Source organism: Hermetia illucens, chromosome 1 (genome assembly GCF_905115235.1).
Source record: "Hermetia illucens chromosome 1, iHerIll2.2.curated.20191125, whole genome shotgun sequence".
NCBI lineage: Eukaryota > Metazoa > Arthropoda > Insecta > Diptera > Stratiomyidae > Hermetia > Hermetia illucens.
In genome coordinates, this window is record NC_051849.1 from 57608148 (window position 1) to 57621781 (window position 13634).

General features: G+C 42.5%; 1 protein-coding gene across 1 annotated transcript in view; it reads left to right on the forward strand.

Annotated features, from left to right (window-relative positions):
- The first annotated feature begins 1682 nt into the window (after positions 1 to 1682).
- Positions 1683 to 13634, forward strand: part of LOC119652240 (PDZ domain-containing protein GIPC3) — a 59002-nt gene continuing 47050 nt past the window's right edge. The window contains exon 1 of the mRNA XM_038056218.1: positions 1683 to 2817. Within this exon, the coding sequence (XP_037912146.1) occupies positions 2497 to 2817 (321 nt within the window). The 5' untranslated portion in view covers positions 1683 to 2496. The remainder of the gene's footprint in view (positions 2818 to 13634) is intronic.

Below are 13634 nucleotides of genomic sequence, written 5' to 3' on the forward strand. Positions count from 1 at the left end.
AGCTGCTTGACACTATTGACCGCCCCCACCTCCCTTCATCAATTTATCAACTATTAAAGTAGCATTTCTCGCCTAATTATATTTTCTAAAGTTTCCACAATTGGACCGCTTTTTATTTCTACATTTTATTAATGACCTCCGTTTTTCTTCGCCAGCGCCAAGCTGATGAACCTTAACTGTTCTGCTTTCCCCATTAGACTAGGAGCCAATCCAACTAAGTAATTTCGATTCGCTTATGTGCTAAGAATATTTTCACACTAAACGTAAGAGATTAGATTTTCATTTGCTACTTGTAGTACGACCTGAAATTAATAGACAAGGATTAGCTTTTACTAAACAACAATTCTTTGTTTTAACGTATATATATAAATCTAGTGAGCGACATACCCCCTTCTTCAGTACAAAACTACTAAAAACAATTGCGATTATAAGATTCTTTAGTTAAGTAATAAATAAATGAATTAAGTATAAAAGAATCTTATAATCGAAATTGTTTTTAGTAGCTTTGTACTGAAGATGGGGGTGTGTCGCTCCCGAAATATATGTACATACGTTTAAAACAAATTGTAGTTTGAGAAAAGCTAATCCTTGTCTACTAAACGTAAGCAAATGGGATTTGATGTGTTACTCGCTCAAATCCTTTTCAATTTCTGTTTCCTATTCTCTTGGTGAACAACCTTTATCATATCTAAGGTCATTCCAATAGCTGGGTGAAACCTTCGACGATAAGCTTCGGTTCAATTATCATTCCCTCAATATCGTCAATCGTACTTTTCAAATGTTTAGTTTTATTCTGCCAATCTGCTCTGATTTCGATCCAGCTCTCCTTGATATCCATCATCGCTCTAATTAAAAAAAGAGTCTTAAACATTGTACCGTAATTTTATCGCCGTTCTGTGATTAAGTCACATGACCCCCCTCAAGAGTTTCTTTTGCGTGGACCACCCCATTCACCTCCGTATTTCCAATTGTTCTTACTTGCAACAAGGTCGAACTTCCGTTGGTATTTTTATCCTTTTCAATCTGATGCCTGATGGACTGCTCCGCCAATTTTGACATTATCGAGATTTTTGACGGTTCATTTGTGGAGGCTCAATATCTATTTTCACTTCCAGTTTCCGAGGTGCTATAACGCCCTACACCCGTACCCCTTGATTTATGTAAGTCCCTTATTTTTCCTTTCTTCTCAAAGGCAGTATATATGTGAATTTATCTTTTCTGTTTACTGTTTTTTTCTAATAAATAAGCAAATCTTCCAGCATTCTCCATTCTTTTTTAATAATAAAGAGAATTCAGCTGAAAGGGTCTTAACTCCTATTTGTATGGCCCCGTTGCTAAAAGTAACTGATTTCCACCTGTACACGTTTCTCCCCTACTCATTCCTATGGACAAATTCATGTACATAAAATGCTGCTCCATACAACGCATCTCTCCGACTATCTGAGGTTTCACCTTCACCACAGTTCCAGCCAACGTTTCTCAGAAAGAACTTTCATCCAGACTCCGCGCTCATAGTAATTAGCAAGCAGATACGTTTATTTTTTTCAGATTTCAGACCAGATTTAGCTATCTACATACGTATAAGTGTAACAGGCTGATTGGAACGCCGCTGCCTTCATATGCACGACTCTACGAGTATCTCGTGGGGGCTTCTCCGCCGAGTGGTTTCACCAGGTGAGCGAGGTGATTCCGCCGTTCGCAGTGGCTAGCATGGCTTGAGCGCCGGGAAGCAGCGGGTTCCGGTGCAGGTTATACAGGTACCGTAGTAACGAGCAAGTAGCTGCCTAACAAGCTTCGAGCGACTCGTTGCGCGAGCACTGAACTCGTGATCGACGGCCCCACACAGCCCCACATTGCACTGCACTCGTACTCACGTCTCAGGTGTTGCTAGTGCGCGATCGTAGGTACCCGCTTGAACGTTTTTTCACCTGGGAAAGAATCGAATCGCGTTTCCACCGGTTGACTTAAATGTCAGCTATCGTCTCGGTTCACTTCTCGTCGTCAGTGCCCGTACAAGTTCTGACGACTGCAAATTAGTTTTTCCCATCGGAATCGCCTCCCTTACTTTCTTCGACCCGCAAAGAAAATATCCAGTGAAAATTTCTTCAAGATAGAAATCCAAGTGCTCCAGAGTCAAGCTCGATTATAGTGACCCCGGAAGCTAACGAAAATTCTCAGTTTCCAAACGCACAATGTGACGTGGTCTGAACTCGACTGAGAGACGGAAGAAAAAAAATCGCAAGCTGATCCAGAAAATTCATAGAAAAAAATTGAATAATAAGAAAATTTATCTGCACGGCAATAGTGAATAAAAAATTTTATCTCCGCTCGACTGTAGTTTCTGCCGACTTCCCTCGCTCGAATCGTGCCCGATAACGTCTTATCTTCAGCAGTGAATCTTTGCTGAGGTGTACAGCCCAAGACGATCGTCGCGACATCAGTGAGTGCTCTTTTTCAGTTCGTGAATACAATTGCTAATATCCCGTGAAAACCGTGATGCCGCTGTTTAACAAGAAGCCTCTAGGAAAGCCTGGAAACGACAGCACCGTCCCAGCCCGTGTCCCGCCGCCACCGTACGACAACAATAATGTGAAGTCAGGAGGTCCTCCTCCATCGATCCCGACGAACGGGTCGGCCCCCATTCCTCCGGAAAAACGCTCATCCAATGCTCATTACGAGTCGAACGTTACGAAACCTCAATTGGTTTTCCATTGCCAGCTTGCTCATGGGAGTCCCACGGGACTAATTACCGGCTTTTCCAGCGTGCGTGAGCTGTACCAGAAAATTGCGGAATGCTACGAGTTCCCGGTTGATGAGGTGAGTGGAAAATCATTTGGGGGAGTTTGATGTCTTTAATTAGTGTTAATTAGTTGAAACGTGTTCCTCGCCATGATCTTGCATTTGAACAATGACTAAATTGCTCAGAAGTTCTTATCTGCTTGCGATCTTATCACTTAATGGCGAAGTATTGTTCAGATATGGGGTCGTTTCCTACGTCGTAACGTTTTGTTGAATAATGTCGAGTGTTGGGAACAAGTTTTCTTAATTAAAAGTATTGCCCGCAATTTATTTTATTTTAAAGTGGCTTTGTGGAGTGAGTATTATTCACTATCCAGGAATTCTGTTATTCTTCGTTACTATTGGAAAAATAGTTCATTAGACCTTAATATATTTAAGCCCTAATTGAAGATAGGAAAAAACGAAAAACACTACTCGGAGCAGGAATCTCTGATGCAATTGCAGATAAATTTAAATGGACATATGTAGACAATTTGTGGAGATATCGTCGAGAATAATACGAATGCCGAGAGTCGAAATGCTATTATGCGTGGCATATTGAGTTTTTTGGTATTGCAAATAAGTAGAAGTTCAATTGGCCGCATCCGATGGTTTTGACGGTTTGTGACGTCCAATGTATACTCTGGGGTAGGTAAGAGCTTTAACTTAAAAAAGAAGTTAGAAGTTCAACATTTACTTGAAATGTACCTTACATATAGAGGTGGGCACATGGGCACGTGTTGAACCAATCGTAGGTTCCTTTGAAGGGTTCAGCCGAAGCGTGTAAGTACTCCATAGAAACCAAAGATCAAACAATTTTGGGTAATTACCAGTGGACCAGGTGTGCTTATCGATTTCGTGCCCTAGTATTCAACTGGACCAAAAGTTTTAATATCCTGAAGAAGGGTTTTGAGCAGGTAAACATCGAATTGCCTTTGCCCTGGTAAGAAACCGTAAAACTGTCTTTGCTGTTTATATTTTTTTAAATATGGGTGCCTACCCAAAAACGAGGGCTCCGTGGACCGAAAAAAGAGGGAATAAACTGCCCCATTTGGTCTGTCCTCCAGTTAAACCTACGTATCTTACTTTTTCTTCGACTTTCTCCTATTTACAGCGTCGACTGTGTTAAATGTGTTAAACCTTTAAACGTTGTGATATAAATGAATATATATCGCTTCTAGTTATATCAGACTACAGCATAGACTGGATTTTTCATCAATATATTCGTTCTTAGGAAGCGCTTCCCCCAATAGGCAGGGAAGAAACTTTGTTTGTCCTGTGCCCACCCTATAAGGAGTACAGGATATCAATACCATTTCTTTTCCATGTTGTCCTTTTCCTTCTTATTTGATCTTCAATGAGATTGTGTTTCAGTGTCATTATCATCACATTTAATGCTGTGCAGGTGATAAGCTTACATCAACGGGCCATTACAGAGACGAGCACAAACATCCATAACCAAGCGATATTCTGTCCCGGGCCAATAAGAGCGAGATGCTGATGCACAACCAACTCGGCTGGCGGGCGAAGATGTGAAATTATTTATTCTAGTAGTTTCTAGGGTTCCTTCCATTTTTTTTGTTATTTATCATCGTGGAATAAAAGGCACCCTTAATGTCCTTCACCGGACCATCAAATGGCTTACGACCATCTGCAAGCTCTGTCGTAATATCATCTACAGTAGCCTGATCAGTTTTATATTCAGCAGGTCCTGCTTTCCTGGCAGCGAATAATAAATTGTTTTTGTATGTTTCGGGTTTTACCATGATACAAGAACTCTAGCATGTCGCAACGACAACACCAGAGCTATCAGTTCATTACGGTCAGAGGTCTGCCTTCTAGTTTTTACTGTCAGGCAGGCCTCACCGTGTCCGTCCGGGGGAATGGTCGAAGTTTCTAATTAATGCCCTTCAATATTCCCTGGCGAGTTTTTCAAGATTCATGAAGAAAGGTCGTCATCTCTACCCGAATGTGATAGTCCAGCACCAGGGAATGGCCGTCACTTAAAAAAAACCGCTTGAAGTTCTTGTTGGATAGCCGAAGGTGGTAATTCTTAGACCTCTAACCGTGGAAAAGTTTCGTTAGCAATGCATTTGGTTTTCATCTTTATTTCAACTTACGCCAAGCAGAAAATATTCTACTTTGAGGAAATTTTAATCGTCATCTCAACCTGGCTTGAACGATTGCGACTACTATGTCCAGCGAGTAAGATTTTCCTTTACTACATCTTAAGACGCACACATATTATATAGCCATTCAGATTAAAGTGACTATTCAATTCTCCGTTCTCAAACGTGTTTGGGAAAGACTAAGAGTAAGAAAACCAAAAAAAAGACTAATTTTTCCGATAATGCCTACAAAGATTTTTTATTTCTAATAGAAGCTAGGGGCTTTTCAGTAACAAAGGTGGTTACTTTTTATGTGCTGCTCCCATAGGGAGAGTGCGATAACCCATTAGATTAAAAATTTCGGTTTTGCTGGTATTTATTTTCATTTCGATCCTTCTTCTCTAAATCCGCAGCCATTTGGACAAGACCCAGAACTTGATGGGAGAGCAAGTGTAGGTGTTTGAGAAAATATGTTGTGGCCATTCAAACTCCTCCACATCCTTCAGGCAAGGCAATATCGAGGGCATCGCCAAGCATGAGAAGAAAAACAAAAGATGGCGTACGTAACTGCGCTTTTCTAGTCCCCTCTGCCTTTCGCACTTTGCTATGGATAGATGCGACCATGGAGTTGATCGCATCCCAGTCTTTCTGACGACTAGCATTCTTCGCACCAGATTTCCTGTTACGAGCACCTCTCCTAAGGTCTCCTCTAGGTTCTTCCTTTCTTCCACAAATCTTGGACAGTGGAAGGAAACGTGCTTTGGGTCCTCTAGGACTCCATTACAGTTTGGACAATCGGGTGAAATATCTAGTTTAAACTTGAACAGGTACTGGCGATATGCTCCATGCCCCATGAGAAATTTGGTAGGATTATAATTAATCTCACCGCGCCGTCTCTCCAACCACTGCTTGATGGCAGGGAGGAGCCTGTGTGTCCACCGACCCTTTTCCAAGCATTTCTAATGCTCTTGTTATATATTTAGCGATCTTTTCCTTTCGGCGTTCCTCGTATGCGCCAAAAAGCGAGGTAGACTTCGCATTTATTATGTTCGTCATCTCATTTGCCAAGATGTCGATAGGTATCATTCCCGAGATGACGAATGCTGCATCATCTGAGACAGTCCCCTTAGGGCTATTCTTCTGTGGACTGCCCTCAGCTTGTTAGCGCTAAATGTGACCTGCAGAGCCTTTCTTCAAACTGGAGCTGCATAGAGCAGGATCAAACTACCCTACCCGCAAGCAACCTGGAAGCATGCCGTAGCTCTCCCACGTTCGGTGTCATCCTTGCCAGGGCCACACTTGCGGCAGGGACAACGTACTCCTAAGTTCCGTTCCTGTGAATAGCTGATGACAATAGCTGCAAGATATGCGGGAATACCAACCTTCGCTAGAGATTTGCATGTTAGATTCCATTTGGCCGAATTGAATGCATTTTTCACGTCCAGGGTTACTACCACACAATATTTGCTAGTACTACCCTCGAATTCCATCTTCAGCCAAGCCAGTAACCAATTTGATGGCATCAATGGTTGATCTGGAACCCATACTGCCGTTCTGAGAGGCCTCCATGGCTCTCAACAACCGGGGGTAATCTATTGTAGTTTACTCCACCTAGCATTTTCCCTATAGTGTCCAAAAGACAAATAGGTCTGTAGGAGGTTGGCTCACCTGGAGTTTTACCACCCTTAGGCAGTATTAACTTCTGTCGCTTCCATGATGCAGGAAATATCCTTTCGAACATGCTCGGTCTAGACTTCACGGCAAGCTTAAGGGCCCTATTCGCACGCCATCCAGACTCTGAGCTCTGTTATCTCCTATCCTAGCGCAGATCTCTACCAACTCGTCATTGGTGATTGACTCTAGAAGCTCTCAGTTCCCTCCTCCTCTCCTCCAGAGAAATGTAGATTCAGAAGACTCTCCCGGTTGCCATGATATTAGTATACCCTTGGTAAAGTTTTGTGACTAAACCCACTTCAGATGAGCCGTCGTGCGAACTCAGGTTTGATTGGAGCATTCGCTTACTGCATCACGGCCAGCAAGTCAAAGTAAGTACAGCGTTTTCCGGTGCCACCTTGTAGAGTGTAGTGTCCACGGCTTTGCAACATATGCAACATTTCCTTACCCTTGTCCAGGGACAATCTGAAAGGAGAATACATTTAATAATATGCATGTTCCTTCATCTACTCCTTTCAATGTTCTAATTCCCCTCCCGATATTGATTTACCTTACCTTGGAGTGATGAATTTTATTTATTTTACGAAAAAAACTTAACAATTGGCCTCTCTTCTCTCAACTCAAGAATATTAAACGGGCAAAATGCACGTTGCTTTCACATAAGGTTAGAACGTTGTTGTTGTTTTTTAACGCAAAGTTCAAAGATAGTGAAGGGATCGAAGTTCTCAAAAAACCGCCGCCCCCCTCCACATTCTCGAACTGGATAGCTTTCCCCTCCTGATCGTTTCCGGCCACTCAGGATGGTCATTGACCAGCGTCCAATCCCATTTTGTTATTAGAGGAGGCTCTCATTGCCAACTTGGTTCTGGTTCGTTCGACAAGGTTGCTGCCCCGTCATCCTCCCACCATCTCAGAGAACATACTCACTGTCAGACATACTCACTTTTTCGAAAATGGCTACACCTGTTGGCATTAAGTTTGATGGAGGCGTGAAAATAATAAAACCCCACACATATAGTGAATGATACAATTTTTTTAGCCTACTTACACAGTTTGGGTACCAATTCTAATCCACTTTTTCAGTAATCGTAAATAATAGCTTTGCTTCTTGAACCAATCAGCTACAGTACTTCAATCCGATTTGCCTTGTTTTCTGCTGTACTCCTTTTACCCCTGTATGACACAATAAAGCTGGAAAGGGTAAATGGATTGAAAAATTCAATAAGCAAAATAATAATATTATAAAATAAAATAGGCTGCATAAAATAAACATTTAAATGATAATTAATATATATAGGATTGAACACAAGTTCTTTCCGAACATTCAGGTAAACAGTAATAATTTATGCATAAACACATTTTGGACAACCTGATAATGTTATGCTAATGGTAAACCTATAAAAGTGATCTAGATATACTAAATACATACATACATCCATAATCATGACTGAACTAAAATGTGAATTTGGAGTATGAGAAGAAGAGTTTGGGGTCAACCAACACAACTCCCTTTTTATTTATTTATTCAATTAAGACAATATACAGAAAACAAATTCCTTGTTACATATGCAGAGAGAAGGGAGAGTAAATCACGAAAGGCACTTCAAAAATGTCCGCACTATGTATGTTATGAGACGGGGCGCGGAAAGTAATATCCGAATTGGCAGAGCAGTCCATCAGGCAATAGCAGAGTACACATATCGAGGAAGATGCGGTGCTGCTGCAGGGAAGGGAGATTGTAGGTGTGGAGTCGTGACGGATAATCAATTCGTGGAACGTTCTTTTTGTAAAAGAGGGTCCAGGTGAATTAGCGTTGTACTACTTCAAGAGCGCGACAGTTACGGATACGGAAGGAGGACCAGACTACACAGCAATATTCAAGGCTGTTTCTGACAATGAAGTTGAAGAGTGTTAAGGAGGGCTGAGTTGAGGTAAAATTGGAGGAGAAACGTAGGATAAAAGCAGACATTTTGGAAGCTCTATTGATGATGTCAACGAAGTGGGAATTGAAGCGAAGTTTGTCGTCGAATATTACACCCGGATCTTGGAGGTAGTGAAAGAAGTTGTCCACTATGAGAATAGGAAAAGGATTTTGGGGATGGTTCAAGCGAATAGCACATCCAGTGGCATTTGCTTACATTCAGTGTCAGCTTGTTGACCAACACCAACGGCAGAGGCAAATAATTTAAGGTCGTCTGCGTAGAGCAAACCCAGGTAGGGGTAGAGGGTGGAGAGATGGAACGAGATGAGTAACCATGAAAAGAAATCTGCAGCACCAGTGTGAGAGAGAGGAGGAAAGCCAGGAGATGATTGAGAGAGGGAAGTTGAGTAGAGAGAGTTTATAGAGGAGAATTTTATGGTCAATGGTATCAAAGGCTTTGGAGAAATCACTATATATAGCATGTACCTCCTGTCGTGAATTAAAGCTTTTAGCAACGAAGTTGGTAAAGGCCAGAAGGTTTGAAGCCGTAGATCTATGTTTCACGAAACCATACTGCTCTTTGACAATGATGTGACCGAAGTGTGCGGTGAACCAGTCGTTGTCGTATCTTTCCAGGATTTTAGAGCAAGAGGAGAGAGGAAAACTGGGTCGATCGTTCACAGCAAAAGAAGAGTCTTCACTCATTAAGATGAAAATGAAGGTAGGGGTGGTTCTTTTGTTCTAGATTATGGACAAGGGGATGGAAATTTGTTTTCTACAGTTAAGCAGGAAGAGGTTTGGAAGTCCATTGGGCCAGGTGCGTCATTCGGGTCAAGATTACCAATGAGGAACTCAACCAAGGAAGGCATAAGGAGAGGAATGGCCAGAGATTCGGAGCAGTCTGCAGTTAGAAGAGGGGTATAGGGTGGAGTGGTCGAGGGAGAAAACACGGAAGAGAAGTAGGGCAAAGAAGGTTGCAGGATTGTTGTGGGGAGTTGACAGTGAAGTCAGCAAAGCTGATAGAAGAAGGGAAAAATTGAGTAGGATTACGAGAAAAGCGAATGTGGGACCAAAAGAGCGTCAAGTTACCGCCGGCAGGGGTGGCGTCGACGCTGAATAAGTACCTTTTATGTGGAAGTAATGGAGAAAACCATTCGGAGAAGCTATGATTTCCGAAGAAACATTGTGAAAAGAATAGAGCTCAAAACACAATTCCTGATCAAAATCAATAATATGACAACATGTAGAGGCAATGGGAAGGCGAAAATACAGCAAAGATAATAAAAATATCCGTATAGATTAAGGTTTGCCAACGAATATTAACATGGTTGAAGCTATTTATAAGCTAAAGAATCGCAAGGAGGAGGATGCACTGATGGGATTTCAGGAGAGCTACTCACAGCATTCACAGAATATGCTACGAACCCAGCGTTGCAATTTAAAAGCAGCGTGGCTTCCACCCCTTATATTTATACCGAAATTACCATGCCTGGCGTAACTGAAGTCGACGTAGAAACAACCCTTCAAAAGGTAGGCGCTTCTGTCTGAAGCGAATCGAGAGCAAGAGAATGGGAGCACGAAGCTATCGGCTTCCTCACAAACACCAGATTTGAAAACATTTCACTACAATCAAATGCATTCTCTTCGTGAGTTTTTCTTTGAAAAACAATCCTCTAATCGATTACGTCAAGCTACCATCATGGCAGATAATTATCTTCTTTGAACTTGAAAAGCAGAGAATGGGATCCCATGTCGAATGTTACTTAAGTCCAACAGAAGGTTGACATGTGGAAAGAAAAACCCATTCACGGAGGTCATATCAAAAAGCTGTTGTTTTGAAGCCTTGACATCGAAGCCTCCAACAAATGGTTAACTAACGGTGTACTATTTTATGAGACCGAAGTGTTTCTAACTTCAATTCAGGATGCTTCGCTCCCAACAAAAAATTATAACTGGTACATTCTTCACGATTATTCAATCACCAATGCAGCCGTACTGTTGAACCGAATCACTGTTGAAAAGCAGAAAGAAAAAATCGGAAACTTCGGCCCTTTGGTGGACGATATGAAGCAGACTTGGAAACTACAAAAGATCGAAGTAGTCCCATTCGTGATTTCACCGGCGAGATTAGCCCCGCAAAATTTACATAAAGGGCTCGTTCTTAGGGCTGAACTATGCATGGACATGCAAAAAGCGGTTATCCTTGCAACCTATGCTATAGCCGGAAGAGTCCTGTCCAGTAACAGTCTGGCCTACTGGGCTCTAGTCTTGATTCACACTAATTTCGATTAACAGCTGCTGCTGATAGTTTTCATATAGCGTGTTGCGTGCTTCCTTCTGCGAATCCGTACCTAGGCATGTGCAATGAACGAACGGACGCTATATATCAGGAAATTTCCCCCTGAATAACCTTAGCTTCTCTACCTTCAAGAAGCTTTCTGCGATCAGGGACAAATCATCGTGGAAGGATTCAACACAGTCAATGAGCAGACGATTCTGATAAGTAGCTTCGGGTCGGCACTGTATTAGATGCAGAAGCAGATGACCAAATGACCGTCGGACTTGGTTAATTAATCAAATGGGAAAAAATAATAGGTCGAACGCAAAGTGCGCGTGAAGCAGAAAAACTCGTAACCCGAGTGCTGCGATTGAAGAAGGAAGACCCAAGACTGACGCAACTTTTGGGATTATGATTTTTCCGGTTCCACATGCATAGTTAAAAGGAAATGGCAAAAGAAATCCCTATTCCTTTCTGCGTCATAGTACAAGTAATTGACAAGCATAATTAGAGTTAATCACTGTTGATTGTTATGTTATCTTCGAAATGATCAATTTAGAAACATCCATCCTGCGTCCTCATAAAATTAAGAACAAACTGCTTAAATAAGGGAATGACATCGAAACCGTTCGGTTAATAATGTCATGGTAATGCTTGGCCTGTGAGTTGGGGCTTAAGAATACCCACTACACGGCTGCTTCAAAGGCCGTTGTCCACGTCCCAAAGGGGCATCATAAGATCTAGCTGACTGCGGAATCGTGGAAGCGGATCCATGAATGGGAAGGGTTGAAGGCTCTACTAACCGCTTCGGGTGCAGCCGTGATGCGCTCGATCTCCGATACCGAGCGAAATCCCGAGAAGTTCAGCGTAGTGTACGTCGTGACAAGAGAGAATTTGCTATTGCACTCGTCAGTAAAGCGGAAGATGCCGCAGGTCGCAATGATTTCAGAAATGTATACCGCATCACGAAAGAGCTTGAATATGGTCGCAAATCTATCGATAATCCTGTGAAGGATGTCAACGGTCAACTTTTCATCCGCGAGGATGAACAATAGGTGGAAAGAACATTTCACTACGGTTCTTAGCCATATCACATCTGATAAAGTTCCTCCTCTTGTGGATGAAATGGCTAGTCACCGTAACATGCGGATACAGACTACTCCTCCTAGCAGAAGAGAAGTAGTTTCAACCATCAATGGATTCAAACAGAGTGAATTCGCTGGGCTTGACGGACTTCATGGGGAAAGGTAGTTTCAACCATCAATGGATTCAGACGGAGTGGATTCGCTGGGCTTGGCGGTCTTTTCTGGGAAAGGGAAAGTTACTGCAGATCTGCTGTTGCCACTCGTACGGAAATCTTGGAAATCCGAGACCTTTCCCAGAGAGTGGAAGAAGGGGATGATCGTGAAGATGCTAAAAAGGGGGATCTGTTTTGTGTGTGACAATTGGAGGGGTATATGCGCACTCTCTGTCGTTGCAAAGGTAATTGCTAAAATAATCCCGGAACGCATAAAAGAACATCTCGATAGCTTGATTGACGGCCAACAGGCTGCTTTCAGCTCCGGATTCTTCTGTATTAACCGCATCAATACCCTCCGGATCATTCTGCAACAGTGTGCGGAGTTTAGGTCTTAGGCTTCATCGATTTCTAAAAAGCTGTGTGTAACTATGTGTATTTAGAGTGCTGTACGTAGGAACGGCATTCCGGAGAAACTAGTAGAAATTATCAGAGCGACATATGGTGCAAAATGTCAGGTACTGCACCGAGGTAAAATCTCGGAGGATTTTGAGGCCGAAAATGGAGTCCACCAGTTTTGAATGCCGTCACCGATATTATTTCTTCTTGTTATCGGTGACGGTCTTCATGCTGCCTTGTCTGGAGGACGTGGAGGCATTCAATCGACAATGACATCTTTTCTCAAACACCACGACTACGTTCATGACATCTGTTTGCTCTCTCACCATTGGTCAAATGGATCTGGATTTGAAGAGAGAGTTAAGTAAAGCTGGAACACCTTCAATGTCTCCGAAGTTTATAAACACCGCGTCAATGCGCGCGTCAAGTATTTGCGACAATCGGGATGTAGCAATACATGTTCGCATGGGCGCACATAATTTGCCTTGAAATGCATCAACACTGTGATTCGGGCCTTTGGATGTTGCCTTCAGCCCATCCTTAGGTTGGTTACCCCTCGGTATGGTTGGGCGGAAAGGGGGTTCGGGGACTTTTTTAACTACATTTGTAGCCGCTTCTACCTCCCTGACTAGGGTGAACTAATGCTCATCAATATTCTCAGGACTATTCAAGATATCTTTCCTCCAATCAGAAAAACCAGTCTCTCACTGCCGAACTGCTGCCGGCTCACTTACGGTAAGCCAACAATTTTGAAATTATGGTATCGAACATATCGACTCTTGCGGGTAGATGCAGAAGCAATGCGCAAGCGAAGGCAAGCAACCATCCAGTGATGATCTCAATCGAAGCTGATTCAGAGACTCACTTGTTTCGTACTTCCGGAAGATACTCTTATATCTTTCTCCGATTCACTACAATGTGACCAATTCGTTTATATGTACGTCACCGATCAACTCAAACCCAGCTGACCTTACACTAATTTGTACTCGAGAAATGTACCCAGATGGTAAATGCTGCAGAAAACCGCAAATCCTTCACCATAGCCATTGCGTTCCACTGCCTGTTTCCCCGGATATTCAGATCACCTATCACGATCGCAACTTTGTCATTGGAAAATCTCTCCTAAACTGCATATAATTGCTTATAGAAAATCGATTCCTACTCGACATCGAAAGTTTCCATGGTAGCGTTTTTTCATTTTGGCAGAAATCCCGCGGGCTATATACTGGTTGAGACCGG